The sequence below is a fragment of the Dreissena polymorpha genome, chromosome 1, assembly GCF_020536995.1.
Source record: "Dreissena polymorpha isolate Duluth1 chromosome 1, UMN_Dpol_1.0, whole genome shotgun sequence".
In the NCBI taxonomy this organism is placed as follows: Eukaryota; Metazoa; Mollusca; class Bivalvia; order Myida; family Dreissenidae; genus Dreissena; species Dreissena polymorpha.
The window spans coordinates 82,769,738-82,786,139 of NC_068355.1; the positions used below are offsets into that span (position 1 = coordinate 82,769,738).

The 16,402-nt window shown below is 34.2% G+C and overlaps 1 protein-coding gene across 5 annotated transcripts in view; it reads right to left on the bottom strand.

Annotated features, from left to right (window-relative positions):
- Positions 1-278: 278 nt before the first annotated feature.
- LOC127838029 (uncharacterized) overlaps positions 279-16,402 on the bottom strand; it is a 36,780-nt gene continuing 20,656 nt past the window's right edge. For 4 of the 5 annotated variants that reach the window (XM_052365557.1, XM_052365544.1, XM_052365552.1 and 1 more), the window contains exons 3-12: positions 15,698-15,757; positions 14,859-14,939; positions 13,378-13,413; positions 12,858-13,040; positions 11,121-11,416; positions 9,754-9,968; positions 8,433-8,535; positions 7,965-8,064; positions 4,316-4,432; positions 279-2,557 (exon numbers count right to left, since the gene is read on the bottom strand). In XM_052365557.1, coding sequence (XP_052221517.1) covers positions 2,481-2,557; positions 4,316-4,432; positions 7,965-8,064; positions 8,433-8,535; positions 9,754-9,968; positions 11,121-11,416; positions 12,858-13,040; positions 13,378-13,413; positions 14,859-14,939; positions 15,698-15,725 — 1,236 coding nt within the window. In that variant the 5' untranslated portion in view covers positions 15,726-15,757 and the 3' untranslated portion in view covers positions 279-2,480. The remainder of the gene's footprint in view (positions 2,558-4,315; positions 4,433-7,964; positions 8,065-8,432; positions 8,536-9,753; positions 9,969-11,120; positions 11,417-12,857; positions 13,041-13,377; positions 13,414-14,858; positions 14,940-15,697; positions 15,758-16,402) is intronic. The other variant, XM_052365564.1, reaches the window with a different exon arrangement.

The window sequence follows — 16,402 nt, forward strand, 5'->3', positions numbered from 1 at the left end:
TATTTCGGGTCACCGTGAAATTGACCTTTGACCTAGTGACCTGAGAATCAGTAGGGGTCATCTGCGAGTCATGATCAATCTACCTATCAAGTTTCATGATCCTAGGAATAAGCGTTCTTCAGTTATTATCCGGAAAACATTTTACTATTTCGCGTCACGGTGAACTTGACCTTTGACCTAGTGACCTCAAAATCGAACGGGGTCATCTGCGAGTCATGATCAATGCACCTATTAAGTTTCATGATCCTAGGCATAAGCGTTCTTGAGTTATCATCCGAAACTATTTTACTATTTCGGGTCACCATGACCTTTGACCTAGTGACCTCAAAATCAATAGGGGTCATCTGCAAGTCATGATCAATGTACCTATGAAGTTTCATGATCGTAGCCATTAGCGTTCTTGAGTTATCATCCGGACACCATTTTACTATTTCAGGTCACCGTGACCTTGACCTTTGATATAGTGACCTGAAAATCAATAAGGGTCAACTGCGAGTCATGATCAATCTACCTATCAAGTTTTATGATCCTAGGCATAAGCGTTCTTGAGTTATCATACGGAAACCATTTTCCTATTTCGGGTCACCGTGACCTTGACCTTTGACCTAGTGACCTGAAAATCAATAGGGGTCATCTGCCAGCCATTATCAATCTACCTACGAAGTTTCATGATCCTAGGCATAAGTGTTCTTGAGTTATCATCCGGAAACCATTTTACTATTTCGGGTCACTGTGACCTTGACCTATGACCTAGTGACCTGCAAATTAATAGGCGTCATCTGCGAGTTATGATCAATCTACATATCATGTTTCATGATCCTAGGCCTAAGCGTTCTTGAGTTATCATACAGAAACCATTTTACTATTTCAGGTCACCGTGATCTTGACCTTTGACCTAGTGACCTCAAAATCAATAGGGGTCATCTGCGAGTCATGATCAATGTACCTATGAAGTTTCATGATCCTAGGCCCAAGCGTTCTTGAGTTATCATCCGGAAACCACCTGGTGGACGGACCGATCGACAGACCGACATGTGCAAAGCAATATACCCCCTCTTCTTCGAAGGGGGGCATAGTAAATACAGAACACACAAAATGATGTGTAAATTTTCAATCAGTGAAATTTCAAAAATAAAAAACAATACCAGTATACTAATATGTACTCAATCCACCAGTCAGCAGGTCAGAAAATATATATTAAATAGTGTGAATGATTCAATATTATTTATGTCACACTTAAATTAGTTCTCAAAATATACAAGTATTAAAAAATGCTAAACATTTTTTTTTAACATGTGAAGTCATTATGAAAAATTAAATATTTAAATAAAACAATCTTTACCGCTATTACATGTATAACCATTCAAAGTTCTTTAACAAGTGCAATTGCTGCAATTTGTATTTTCATTACTAAACAATTCTGCCACAATTTTAGTATGTATTGTAAGGGCAAAACTTTATTGTTTCTCTGAAATACTCAAACATCATATAGGACATACAAAATAAAACATTGGTAATCACAAATTAACAAAATCAATTTTAATTAAGCATTTTAAAATGAAGACAAGTTCATACAAAGCATTTCTAAACCGAAATCAAAAAAATGTTAGAATAATGCACATGAACACATTCACAGTTACAATTGCTTACAAAGGCTGACTGAATATGAATTGTTCACCATTAGAACTTATTTTTTGTCTAGTTTCTTAAAAGATCTCGGGTTATTTTAAGATATTAAATTGATTGCAACAGTAAGAAACGTGAAATCTCTTTAATTAACTTTTGATTATATAGCGAAAGAAATTCAAAAATAGTTTTATTTAAAATAATCTCATAAACTATTCAAACATTTAAACTGTTATATACAAGTCCCATATTCTACTGACCGAAATGACATAAGAAGAATATGACCACCACCACTGAACAAAACCAATAATGAAAAAAGCATATACCTAAGTGAAACCACAAGTTCTCATCAAGCATTTCAAAATGGAATTCAAACATTCTTTGGATAATGCACATAAACAAAAGTGCAGTAAAGAGAATCAAATTGTTGATTAGGGAACATTCAATTCCAACATTAAACTGAACAAAATCATGTAGAATAATGCATACACTTAATATGATCATCAGTGTGATGTAAAATTCATTTTTTTTTCTTTTACTTCAAAAAAAGGGCAATCATTTGCATGATTTTATAAAAAAAAATGAAGCTATCAGTCTCACAATTTGATAAAAATTATCTATGCATTTTTTTATAAAACAGAAATTTCACACCATAAAATTTAAGTTAATTCCATAACTTGACAGGGAAATGTCTTAGTATGAGAAACCTGACTTCAATCATTCAGAAAAATAACATCAAGTGCCTTAATATGTACTCTGGTTGCAAATATTGATATCAACATTTATTTTAAGTTCACGACATTTTTAGTCTTGAGAAAATAGGTATAACTTCTAGATGTGGCAATAGGATGACCTTACATCTGTCCCACCTCTCTCACCCATGAGGACCTCACTCTACTAACTCCATCAGAGTACTGGACTGAACACTCTCCTGAATAAAAAACATCTTGAAATGTAAGAATTTGAATGCTGTTATACAGCCAGGCGATATGATAATCATATGGTTATTAATTATGTCTTTTAAATTATAGCATTAGTACTCATAGCAATTGATACTGCAGAGTCAAATGTACAATGTTTTGCTTGAAAACTATAGTTTGGCACTCACAATGGGATATATAAAGATACTGCATAAATATACCATTCATGTTTTCAGCGCCAGAAAAAACCAATATGATTGTCAATTTGAATATGGGCTGTATGTAAAACATGCATGCCCCCCATATGGGCTGTCCGTTGTAGTGGGAGCCATTGTGTGAATACGATTTTTGTCACTGTGACCTTGACCTTTGACCTAGTGACCTGAAAATCAATAGGGGTCATCTGCGGGTCACGATCAATGTACCTATGAAGAGTCATGATCCTAGGCAAAAGCGTTCTTGAGTTATCATCCGAAAATCATTTAGTATTTCGGGTCACCGTGACCTTTGACCTTGTGACCTCAAAATCAATAGGGGTCATCTGCAAGTCATGATCAATCTACCCATGAAGTTTCATGATCCTAGGTGTATGCGTTCTTGAGTTATCATTCAAAAACCATTTTACTATTTCTGGTCACCTTGACCTTTGACCTAGTGACCTCAAAATCAATAGGGGTCATCTGCGAGTCATGATCAATGTACCTATGAAGTTTCATGATCCTAGGCCCAAGCGTTCTTGAGTTATCGTCTGACAATCACCTGGTGGACGGACCGACTGACAGACCGACCGACAGACCGACCGACATGAGCAAAGCAATATACCCCCTCTTCTTGGAAGGGGGGCATAAATATCAAACACAGTTGTTGTGTGATGTGAAATGTCTTTGCATGTTTAAATTGTCATTTACATAATTGAAGGGTGTCTGACAGACAAATCCCTGCTATAGGTTCAATGAGTGAACGGGAAAAAATTGCCAAAACAAGATGGACTACAGCAATTTATGAATATCTGTTTAAGTTGAAATGGTACCATTCACTGCTTATGAATAAATTGTACAGCAATATGGATAAGTAACATAAAATCTACACAAAATAATAACTCTCTTTAATTAATTTCAATCGCCAACCCTCACGATATGAGTGGCAGTTCTTGATGATAATCATTCTGTATTTTTATGTTTAATGAATGAGAAATGAATAAGGAGTTGCACAACAAAAAAGTGTGACAGACATTACTGCAATACCAAACGCCTGTGGTGGGGTATAATAAAGCAGTTAGCTATTAATAAAGTTATGTAATATATATATATATATATTACATAACTTTATTAATAACTAACTGCTTTATGAAATATATATATATTTCACTATGATTCTAGAAGTGTACCTTTTAAGCAAGGTGTTTTTAAAACTAACAGTCACTTTACTAGTTGAAAATATGCATGCTGTCAGCTTTTGACAAACAGACAAGAACAGAAAAAAGGGTTTATATGTTGAGTTTCACAATATAAACAAGATTATCATTGCATGCAATGCAAAATTCCCCTACTGGTCAAAATACCATTACAAAATTGTCAGCAACATTGTCAGTGTTGTTTTGATATATCACAAGTTCCCTCTGGGCATACCAGTTGGGAACTTACAACTGATTATTTATTCACAGTAATTAAAGCTTATTTTAGTACATGGTCAGTTTTATATGGGATTTTGTTCATCTCACTTGAAAATTGTACATTATTCGTAAAATATTTTATTATGTTTAAAATTACCGTTAGCATATTTTCGGATCAATTTGGCCGGCAACCATTCCTCTCGTCCGTCTTCAAATCTCCAGAATGCTTCAATTTCTTTGTCCTTTGATGAATTTTCCTTGGACTTCGAGCAATCTGTTTTCAGATATAATAAAAGACCCTGAACTGATTTGATGAACTACCGAGCATGAGCCATCTGCAGACATTGTCATCCACTTGTCCGAGTGTTAGGTAGAGAAGAGGAAGTCATTAGTATTAGTATTAAGGTTAACTGTCCATGTAAAGTAAATGTTACCAGTGACACTCCAACACTCAATGTTCAAAATGGGGCACACACAGTGTCCGACAAATCCATTGCCCGGAGCCCGGGGGCTACCGAAATTTTTCATCGGGCTACTGAAATTTTCCAGCTGACGCCCGCCGGGCTACAATAAATCTGTAAGAGCGGTAGCCCGGTTTATTGACAGACATACGTAGAATAAACACGCTGACCATGTGTTTGTACACTGTGTATTGCTTATAATCCGATAACAAAGTGCAATCAATTATCTAATCAGTCACCGATCACTTGCGGTAATGTCTTAAACAGTAACAGTGTATTTTAATCATCCAATCAGAACCAACATTTGTCGTCTGCTAATAATATAATGAGAGCCGGTTGGATAGTTGGCGCACATGATGCAACATCATTTCGCAGTTTGGAATTCTTTGTTAACCGCAACAATGAGTAATAGCGACAACGTTTTTGATGTCGTTAAAATTAAATATCCAAGGACGCCAAACATTAAATAAATTAAAACAATAGCGGATTCTTCAAAACGGTAACGAAACCAAAAATGAATATTAATGACAACTTTGTGAACGCGGTTAACACCTGCTAATTAGTTTGCATTGTCAATTAATAATTGGATTAATCGACTTTTAATCAATAATCCCATATATGCCCGATTTTTATTTTTAAAAACAAATTATGGGTGGGTAATATAGACGATAAGTGTCATAAACACAAACGTTTGAAATTTTCTAAAGTGTCAAATGAATTTCGGCACATGGTTCTATTTAAAGATATGATGAAATAAGCTCCCAATCAGGACCGTTGTATTGCAACATGCGTAAATAATCTGCCACGGTGTGCACCACAGGTGGAAGTAACGTACCCTGGATAGTATTTTATTTATTTATTTTTTTAGGGAGCCCAATATATTCAAATAAATATATAAAATCATGTTTAATGAGAAAACAATTGACAAAGAGCCATGAAAAAAAATCCCCACCCTCTGATATTGGAATCATAACTTATTATGTTTCCAATATCAGAGGGTGGGGATTTTTTTCATGGCTCTTTGTCAATTTTATTTTCTCATTAAACATGATTTTATATATTTATTTGAATATATTGGGCTCCTAAAAAAATATATATATGAAAAATACTATCCTGGGTACGTTACTTCCACCTGTGGTGTGCACGCGTTGTGTACAGCTATTTTAGGTTACAAAATTCTACATTTAAGAAATGAATTTCTTTGTCCTGATAAAAAGCGCGCGAAAATTGACGTGGGTGTATTTATTTGTAAATAAAAATTTCGTAGCGGGTACAACATTGAGATCATTTAATTTACATTAAAAGTTTCGTTGTGAATTTCAATGTAAGTACCGGGGTATCTCGCGAAGTATTTGGCATTGACATTTTCTCTTAATAAAATATCATGTAAACACGCTGTATCGTTACCGTTACGCTGTATCAGTTCATTGTATTGTATACAGACTGCACACAAGTGTCGTAACATACGGATGCAATACATGTACGTAAATTCGGACAGTACTTTAAGTCGGACACAAGTAAATAAATGATTTAATACTCTTGATTTCTTGAAACTCGGTATTTGTTGTTAAAAAGGGCAATAGCATTGATTAACACCATACGAATCAATCGTATTGATCATCTAAACGCTTTATTTACGTTTACGACTAAACGTGCTGTCCGAATTTAAGTACACATACATGTAATATCTACATGTAGTATATGATTTTCTTTGGTACATTTACATTTAAGTACACGGTGCCTGTACTGTAACATTAATTTACGATATTGACTGTGTACATCAGACTACTTGCTGTTTTATGTATATGTATGTATACATATTATGTATATGTAAATGAAGAAATAAAATAAAGAAGAAAACCTGCCTCTTACCATTTTGTAGGAAAATTTTATTGGCTACCAAATATTTTTATTGGTAGCCCAGTGGGCTACCTGAAAAATAAGAAATTTGTCGGACACTGGGCACACATTTAGAAAAATAATATCAAGGTTTATCTGCCATTGATAAATATGTTCACTTTGTGACAATAAACAAGAATAATTGACTATGACCAAATATCTATTTCCATTTTTTAAAGAAATTGTCCTCAACAATAGGGTCAATAAACAATGAAAATTACAACATGAAAATGGGCCATAATTATGAGAAAAGGTTATAAAACTAAAACTTTAACCCATTCTCCCAAGTGTGTTCTTATCTTTATGAGCCCAGCTCAAGTTTTAGGGCCTTTGGCTACTGGACTCTTGCTAATTCATAGCCCTAATGATTCAATTTAGGCTTATTTGCCCTTGAGAACTGAGATGCATTTTTAATTGGTAATCATGAATACCTAAGTTGAACCAAATGTCTTTGACAGTCTCTGAGAAATGGACCATTAAAAATGTTCATATTGATAGTACAACTATTCATGGTTTATTTGGGACAGGTGACAAGTTGAGCAGACCACCGTGTCGTCATCATTTTAGCACATTTTTTAAATTATACCCAAATTATGTATTTCAATGGGTGAACAAACAATAAACGGTAGATAAATTGCGAAAACTGTTGTTTATGTCTAAATCTTAGGATAATTGTGGAAAAGAATACTTCTATTAGCATTAACTTGACAATTCAATAAACAGAAAAAATTAATAGAAATATATTACAGAAGATGTAAAAACAAGTGCTGTTTGTAAAACACGCATGCTCTCCAAATGGGCAGTTCATTGTAGTGGCAGCCAGGCCATTGTGACCTTTAACTTTGACCTAGTGACCTGAAAATCAATACGGGTCATCTGCCAGTCATGATCAATGTACCAATGAAGTTTCATGATCAAGGCCTAAGCATTCCTGAGTTATCATCCCGAACCACTGTGACCTTGACCTAGTGACCTGAAAATCAATAGGGGTCCTCTGCCAGATGGACCGACAAACCGACCAACTAACGGACCGACCGACATGTGCAAAACAATATTCTCCCTCTTCTCGGAAGGGGTGCATAAAAATATTTATTACATATAAATCAGGATAACTCACTTATGATCAAGTGTCAATGTATGTCAACTTATATCTGATCAACTGTCACTGGTGTCTCAAACAGGGTCTTTATGAGGTTATTTGGTACTCGAAGCCTGGACATTTGTGTCTATGCCTAATAACTCAAACTGCATATTCAGGTTTAAAAACATTGAAATATTAGGCAAATTAATGGGGTTGGCATCAGAAGATGTGTGTTCACTCGAAGTGGTCTTAAACCAATGTTTGTGAATTATTCTAAACTCTGTAAGTCAAGAAATAGTTATCATTTATAAAAAAGATCCATTCATTAAGTGTTCAAGAATATTATAAGAAATATATGCACTTACGCTCTGTCAGTTGACGCCTCAATTCTGAGTTTTCTGTTTCCCGTTTGGAACATTTGTCCTTCATCATTTGACGCTCATCAACTACCTTGCTGTACTTCTCCTAGAAGTACAAGTTAATATATTGATCTATGAGCAGACCCTTTCTCTGCCGATTTTAATAGTAGTTTCATGTTCCCAAAAAAAAAAATTCTGAAGTTTTTTTTTTTGCCATGCAAACAAACTTTTTTATTCTCACAAGGAAAATTGAAGCACAACTTCCCAATATCACAGGTAATGTTCTCAAAATGCTTTTTCAGGCTATTTAAAAGATCAAATACTTTTTCATTTTAACATCATTTACCTGATTTCCAATCAAACACAAGGCCTTTCTTAATACTTGCAGTTCACCAGTGTAAATACATAAACCAAATACTATTTATTTAATTGCTCATGTTTCTGATATACAAAAAAGGAAATTAATTAACTTACAAGGAGTCCCTCAGAAGTGTTTGAACATTCCTCATTGGCATCATCTTCCAGGTCAGTTTGCTTTCTTTTTTTTGTAAGTGGTCTGGATCCCAAAAATTCCTTTCTAAAAAATAATCAAAAATTTACTTCAAATATATACAACACCAACATGTTTTACATTGTCTGTGGCTTCAGGGCTTTTTTTCGTTCTTTGGGACCCGCCGTAAAATGGCCCTTTCCCCTCGGATTTTTTTCCCCTCAGCAGGCAAATTTTCCCCCAGACGTGATTTTTTCCCTTAATTTTTTTTTTTTAACTTTAAATTCATAAGTTAACCTGATCCAGTGTAGAAATTATAACATATTGCATAATTAAATTATCTGTTGCCTTGAATTTGTTATAAAACAGCAAAATATGTTAAATTGATTATTTAAGACTTTCCTTATTTCCGCAAAAATCCGGTGTTTCACGTGATTTTTTCCCCAAATTTCAGCATTTCGCACGATTATTTTTCCCCTCAAAAAAGGCCAGGCCCTTTCCCCAAAGTAAGATAAAAAACCCTGGGCTTTAAAAACGTCCCGCGACACAGGTGCCTCAACATGCTTGTGAAATTATAACAAGAGCACCGCCTTGCGGGTGCAGACCGCTCATCTATTTTCTTTTTTTAAGGGAACGGACTCTCATTTTCAATCACAAAGGAGGGAGGGGTGGAGTGAAGAGGGGTGTATAGTGTGGGGGTGTGGACATTTATCACATTATCTTCCAAAAATGCGAAAAAAATGAAAAAAAAAATCGGGGGGGGGGGGGGGGGGGGAAGGGGGAAGATTCTTGGGTGCGATGGTTGGACGGTATTTCAAACATAAAATAATAAAAATAAATATTTGTGTTTTTTAACCGTTTCAAAAAAAAAATACTGCAATAACTAATGCCTACCAGTCTATTATTTCTTTAAAAAAAATAATATTCACATTTACAATCTTTCCTTTAATAATTCAAATAAGATGATACCCTTTAGCTAAAGACATACAGTTTAAATAAAATGCAGTAAATTTGGTTGATTTTTGACAAAGCCACTGTCAAATTATTTGATATTGTGCCTACTAATGACAGAGTAGCTCTCTAGACAAGCATTGTCCGGATTAACAGCACAAAACACATCAAACAATCATTGTGACAAATATGTCAAGATCACACAAGGCAGGTCTGACAAAATTATGCCTGAAAATCATCAATTGATAAATAAATAAGCTTGTTCCCATGACACCACTCCCACTTGCGTTATAAGAAATACAATGAAAATTTTAAAGTCTGTTACAGTTTTGTAAATTCACAATTAATTCTTACATTTTGTTGTTATATTCAGCTAATCCTTTGCTTCGCAGAATGTTCAGACACGACTCAATATCCTCGGTTGATTGAATTTTCAAGAGTGGTCTGAAGAATTTTTCAGAGATTTTCACTGCACCACCCGAGACTTCCTCCACAATGGCCCAAACTCTCTGTTCAAGCTGAGCCATCTTCATATGCAGTCCATACGAATTCTGGAATCTTCTGATGTCCTGTAAATCATGAATAATGATAACCATTCAGTATACAAAACTATAAATAATAACGCTTTGAATAATCAACTTAGAGGACTGTCCAATGTAAAATATTGGATATTTTTTTTATAAACAACTGGTAGCAAGATGAGTTGCAGATAATTGGTCAGTAACCACATTTTAACTTAACTCTTTTGACCTGTTAATTCTTTCAACAGTGAACAATGCCCATTATATTACTCCAAATATTGTACATAATTGGATAGCAGAAAAGTCAAATTTGAACAAGAGTGCCAAACTGTCACAAGATACGCCCGTTTGTAGGTTTTGGACACCATGCTTAATGCTTGAAATGCAGTAAGTGACCTCTAGACCTAGTTATTGACCCGGCATGACCCTTTTTTTAACTTGACCTAGATATCATTTAGATGTAACATCTGACTAAATTTGGTGAAGATCAGATGAAAACTACTTCAATTAGAGAGCGGACACCATACACATGAAATGCACTATGTGACCTTGTGACCTCATTTTTGACCCAGCATAACCCATATTCGAACTTTACTTGCATATCATCTAGACACAACTTCTGACCAAATTTGGAGAAGATCAGATGAAAACTACTTAAATTAGAGAGCGGACATCATGCTTAATCCTTGAAAGTGACCCAGTGACCTTTTTTTTTACCCGACATAACCCATATTAGAACTTGACCTAGATATTGTCTAGACACAACTTCTGACCAAGTTTGGTGAAGATCGGATGAAAACTATTTCAATTAGAGAGCGGACACTGCTGTGGATGCCGCCCGCCAAGGGTTAAACTATAATAAAGTCTCTCAACGTGCTTGCTTTAAACATAGGATTGGTATTGCTTTTTGCAGACAATTTTAATGTGCACCAACTATGTTAAGATTATAATATTGTCAATGCCTACATAAGTACTTTTCATCAAAATGGTGTTTATTTATATTTATTAAATGTCAAATCATTCAACAGCCATTCATGAGTTAGCAGGTAGTCAAATGCCAATCTAACTGATCCCTCTGTTCATTGATTTAAATCTAAATAATTCAAAGAAAAACTGTTTAAAAGTGTCTTGGTCAAACCATACTATATAAGCATGAGAATGCACGTTTCAGACCCTTCCATTATATAAGTGTAACTATACCTTCACATGAAAGATGGAAGAAAGAGCTTCTTTCCAAGCCTTCATATCCGTTGGTGACATGTGCATTGATGGGCGAACCTGTCTCATAAGCCTCACCTTGTCAATGAAGCTTAAAGGCTTTTGCTTCTCCTGCAAGCAAACATTGTGCTGCCAACCCACCGTTAAGGCTGTGCATGTTGACAGGGCTGAATAAATATTCATTTTGACTGTGGTTATAGTTGCGAGACCACGCCTTAGAAGACCCTGAAGGGCTTCCCTTGTGTGGTTCCCTCCAAGGGTCTCAACCTGTCCGGCACCTGCAGTTCCATGATATCATTATAAGTTGACAAAATGCAATGTACTAGTTTAACAGAATAAGATCACCAAGCAGCATTTAGAATATAAAAAAATCATTATTTCACCGGTCTCTGATAGTAAATTACTGTCTTAAATCTGCTCATCATAAGTATTTCTCTTTTTATATTAAACCCTCTATAACGCTCAAAATCAACAAAAATTAGTATTTTTTTAAATAAAGTCAACACCAAAACAATCAGTGTTCCTTTAAGCAAAAGCCAAAATTCAACTCTAGATGTGGTATAATTACATAGATCTTTGAAGAAACAAAATGCTCGTTTTTATTTATTTGTGACACAATTTATTCCATTTTTATTTTTACTGCAAATAGATCTATTCATAGGAAACAGAATGTGTCGTATGAATAATATATATTGTTGTGGGAAATGAAGATGGCATTATATATGCAAATTAATAATAAAAACGAGCATCTATTTTACCAGACCACATCTGGCGTTGAAAATTCGGCAATTGTCTAATGTAAAAATGAACACTATGTTTCGTTGTTTATTATACGTTATTTTACGAAATATTATACAAAATGTTTGTTTTATTTCAGTAGTAATGGGACTGTAAGTCCATGGAAGTTACTAATCTACTCTTCAATTTTGATAAATTAAGGGGGCAAAACTCTGGAAGTACCAAGGCTATCCCAACATAATTGTATGTGCACTATTGCAGTATATCACATATCATTACTATAAATAGTAACAAAATGACTTTGCGACAGGGCCGTTATTCATCTCTAGCGGGCCAATATAAATTATATCAGCCCGCTGAGCCGGGCCGATTTTTCATATCAGAAAAGAATGGAAACACGCGACTTTTACTGAACAAAATGGCGTCCACATTCAGCCTTAGCCAACAGTGATCAATAAAATTGAGATTCAACAAAGCTGTTATGTCGGCAGCGGGCAGATTATAGACGTCCAGCCCAGCTCTGTCGTGTGTTATTGTCTAAATAATACACATTTATTTTAAGTTTCGTAAAATTACATCCAATATTTAAACAGAAACAGCTCTGGACACCAAAAAAAGGTTTTCAAAATTTATTGATTATATTGATTAAAGTCACAGAAGAGGGCATAACGCTGAAGTTATCAGGACAATCTTAACAAACTTTACACATGCAAAACTGCAGTACAATGTATGATGATAGACATTGATTTAAAAGCTTAAGGAAATTGGATGCAATATTATAGTTATTGAAAAATCAGCTCTGGACGGCAAAAAGTTGACAAAAATAGATTAGTTTCAGTAAAAATATGGGGCATAACTCTGGAATTACAAGGTAAATCCCAAAACACATCTGATGAAAGACAAAGACTTGTCACAATAACTCACACTGTACACTTTGTACTGTGGTGAGCTAAATATATAAAATAGTGCTCGAATATATACCTTTCATCTTTAATATCGACGGGTCACAATCGTCAGGGACCATTCCTACCAGGATTGTAAGTTGTTGAAAAACTCCACTTTGAAAAGAGTCCATTAAAAACTTCACGTGTTCAAGGTCCAGCAGTCTTGATGCTCTTTTTGGCGAAGGTGGGATGAGATTTTCAATGTGGACATCAAATATTCCTAAAAAAATGTTGATGAACAGTAAATTCAAACAAGACATTCATGATTGCATTGTCACTTGCCTGTAGTGGTGCAACATTAAATTGATTTATCGATATATCATGATCTTAATTCCTGAGATAACAATGCATCTATAGCAAACTCATTTATTTATCACTGGCAGTATGCTAGACATTTATTTTTAAGTTTCATGAAATTCCATACAAAAGTTACTGAGAACAGCTAAGAAAAGTGTGACAGACCCCAGTTCAGACAGTCAGAATAATGGACGGAATGAAAATACCAAACAATATCATTATCACAAGCTCACTCCAACATTATATATAATTGTTCTTACCCAAAAACATCTTTTGTGCTTCATTCTCATTAGTGTCTGAAACAAAGTAGTACTTGTTAGTGTTACTTATTGTTTTTCAGCAAATTGTCATTGTTCATTGCCTACCAAGTTCAAATATAAATTACAAGTAAACACAGCATTGTCGAGATTTCAGAAACTTGATCTCACAAACTTTTCAATAGCCAGATTATGTATGGTAGAGACAGAAGCTAGTGTTATTTTTCCTTCTATGGACAGATACGGTAAACGGACCTGTTCCAAATGACCTATGGACCCGTTCCCAAAATGAACCAGACCCATCCCAATTTCAAAAAAAACTACAACAAAATCGAGTAAACAATTCCCCGAAATCGCCAACTTGACGTATTTCGAGACTGTTTCAACTTGCTGCCCATTTTACTTCTCAATCATTGACTGGTTTAAATATTTAACGTTAAATTTGCACATTAAATACGTGTATGTTATGGCAAAGTATAAACCCGTCTGAATTTTCTGACGCTTTCGACAATATTCGCCATGAGTCGAGAACAAAATTAAAGCCTAGATAAGTCAAAAGCAACTTGTTAAGCGATCTTTGCTTTGTAAAAAGTTAAGCGTCTGTTTAGTCCACCTTTTCCCCTCAGTACACTGCAAAAAATTGTCGAAGATGACAGTAGTCTAGTGATAAGTATGAAGCCTGGGGGTGTCTGGACTCTCATCAGCCCAGAAAGATGCCAGCTTGATATATTTAACGCAAATAAAAGCAGAGAACTATGTCTGTAACAATCTGTGTTTTGGTCAAATGTTGTTTGTGCAAGACTGTGAATAAAAGTTTATGTAGCTTTCCTGTGTTAACAAAAGCTGCCAAAAGTTAAACAAGTAAACAAAGTAAAAAAAAAAACATTCTTCAATTGTTACAATTCACAACTTGATTTTACCCAATTTGGTGATTTCAGGGCGCGAAAATTTCCGAAAGGCAACGGACATGTTCCCAATTGGGTGAAAATAACTTTTTTTTTTTTTTTTATTCAATATAAAACATATAATGTAAACATGTGCATAAGCAAGAACAAATTATAACATGCAGCAATGATAATGTTAAACATATTATACAATATATGCTAATATTTATAATGTTTTTACCTATATGTAATAATTAAACTATATATGAGTTGCATAAAGTGGGGTAGATAAACAACTTGACTAGGTTATGAAAGTTTAATGTGTTTCCATTTTTGTTCAAAAATGTTAAGTGTATCGTTATCGAAAAAAATAACTTGATTCACAAAATTATCTTTCTGCCCAATTAAGGAAGCTCTGATCGAGTGTATAGATCCCAATAGTTATTTAATTGCAGTAAATACGGGTCTAAATAGATCAATTTCTTTTAAATAACGGTGATTTTTGGGCTGGACTGATTTGGTAATTAGATTTTCTTTGATTAAAAGAATTAAAAAAAAAAATCTAGTGCTACAATGCAAAATCTATATTATTACTGGTACCTTTCGTAGAAGAATCACGTGCCTTTATCAACGTCTCAACTCCATCATCCAAAGAAAGGTCTGGCACATCAGTTAAAGACTCTGTTTAACAAAAAATAGAATGAATACCCATCCACTTTACGCCCCCTCACACCATTCATTCATTTTTGTTTATTTCGCTCGCTAGTTTTATTTTTGAGGACAAATATTCAATTTTTTTGTATCCTTATGGAGCAGACAAAATATTATTTAAATGCAACTGTGTGGGTTTTTTTTGCATTTATTTATGTGTTTGAAAAATCCAGCACAACATTATGGATGGTATGAATACAAACTGTTAAAATAAAGCAATTTTGAAGCACACTTCTTTATAAATTTAAAACTATCTGCAATGACACAAGTGGTTAAAACATGGGTCACCATTAAACATATGCTTTATTCTTGCAAAAAAAAAACATTAAGTTCATTTAGCAGTTCCTTTGTTTGTAAATTGAAAAATTATAAAAATAAATAATTCAGTGTCAATAAAAGAATTCAGGCTTTTTTCAGCTGATTTTATAGCCACTATAAGCAATATTATCAATAGCAAAACTCATTTTTTCCCAAATCCCTCACACAAAATATCCCAATAGGTTGATTTGAAAAAGTTTAGAAAATATGAGACTTCCAGTGTATATAAAGGACTTACATGTTGAAATTACCAATAAAATCATTTATCAAAAACAATTTATCCATCAATTCATTAAGTTTTACTAATATTTTCCCAATTTGGGGTAAATTGACACTGGAATTATCAATTTTAAAGGGTAAAGTACATGTTTCCAAAGTTGCGAAAAAAGCCCTGAAATTATACAGCATACCAGTGAAGGAATCATCACTACTTGGCATATTGTCCTCTGAATCTGATGTGGTTGACTGAACTGCAATAAAAACATTTTATTGTAAACTACAGAGCCAGATATTGTGATTTTATCATATTTTGTGAAGGAGTTCATTTAAAATTGAGTTGTTTAAGTCTGAACAACTGAACCTGTACACAGACACTCACTGCATATAAAATAACTGAAAAATGGAACTTCATTTGGTTGGAATATTTTTTAATATGATTCCCACGTTTTTCCAATTGTTTTTGATAAACAACTAAGAACATATATTTTCAACGATGTATGTGTCTTTCAGAATCAACCCACAACAGTTGACAGGTTTTTTTTTTCCTTCTTTGTGACCCGCCGAAAATTGGCCCTTTCCCCTCCGATTTTTTGGTTCCCCTTAGCTGGTAAAGTTTCCCCTAGATTTCATTTTCCCCTCCAAAAAAAAACAATTTTTATTTTTATTTTTTTAAACATTTAAATATATAAGTTAACCTGATCATGTGTAGAAAATAGAATAATATTGCATAATTAAATTTTCTGTTTCCTTGAATTTGTTTTAAAAACAGTAAAATATGCTTAATTGATTATTTAAGACTGTCCTTATTTTCCCCCAAAATCAGGCATTTCGTGTGTTTTTTCTTCCAAAATCCGGAGTTTCGCGGGATTTATTTCGCCTCAAAAAAGGCCAGGCCC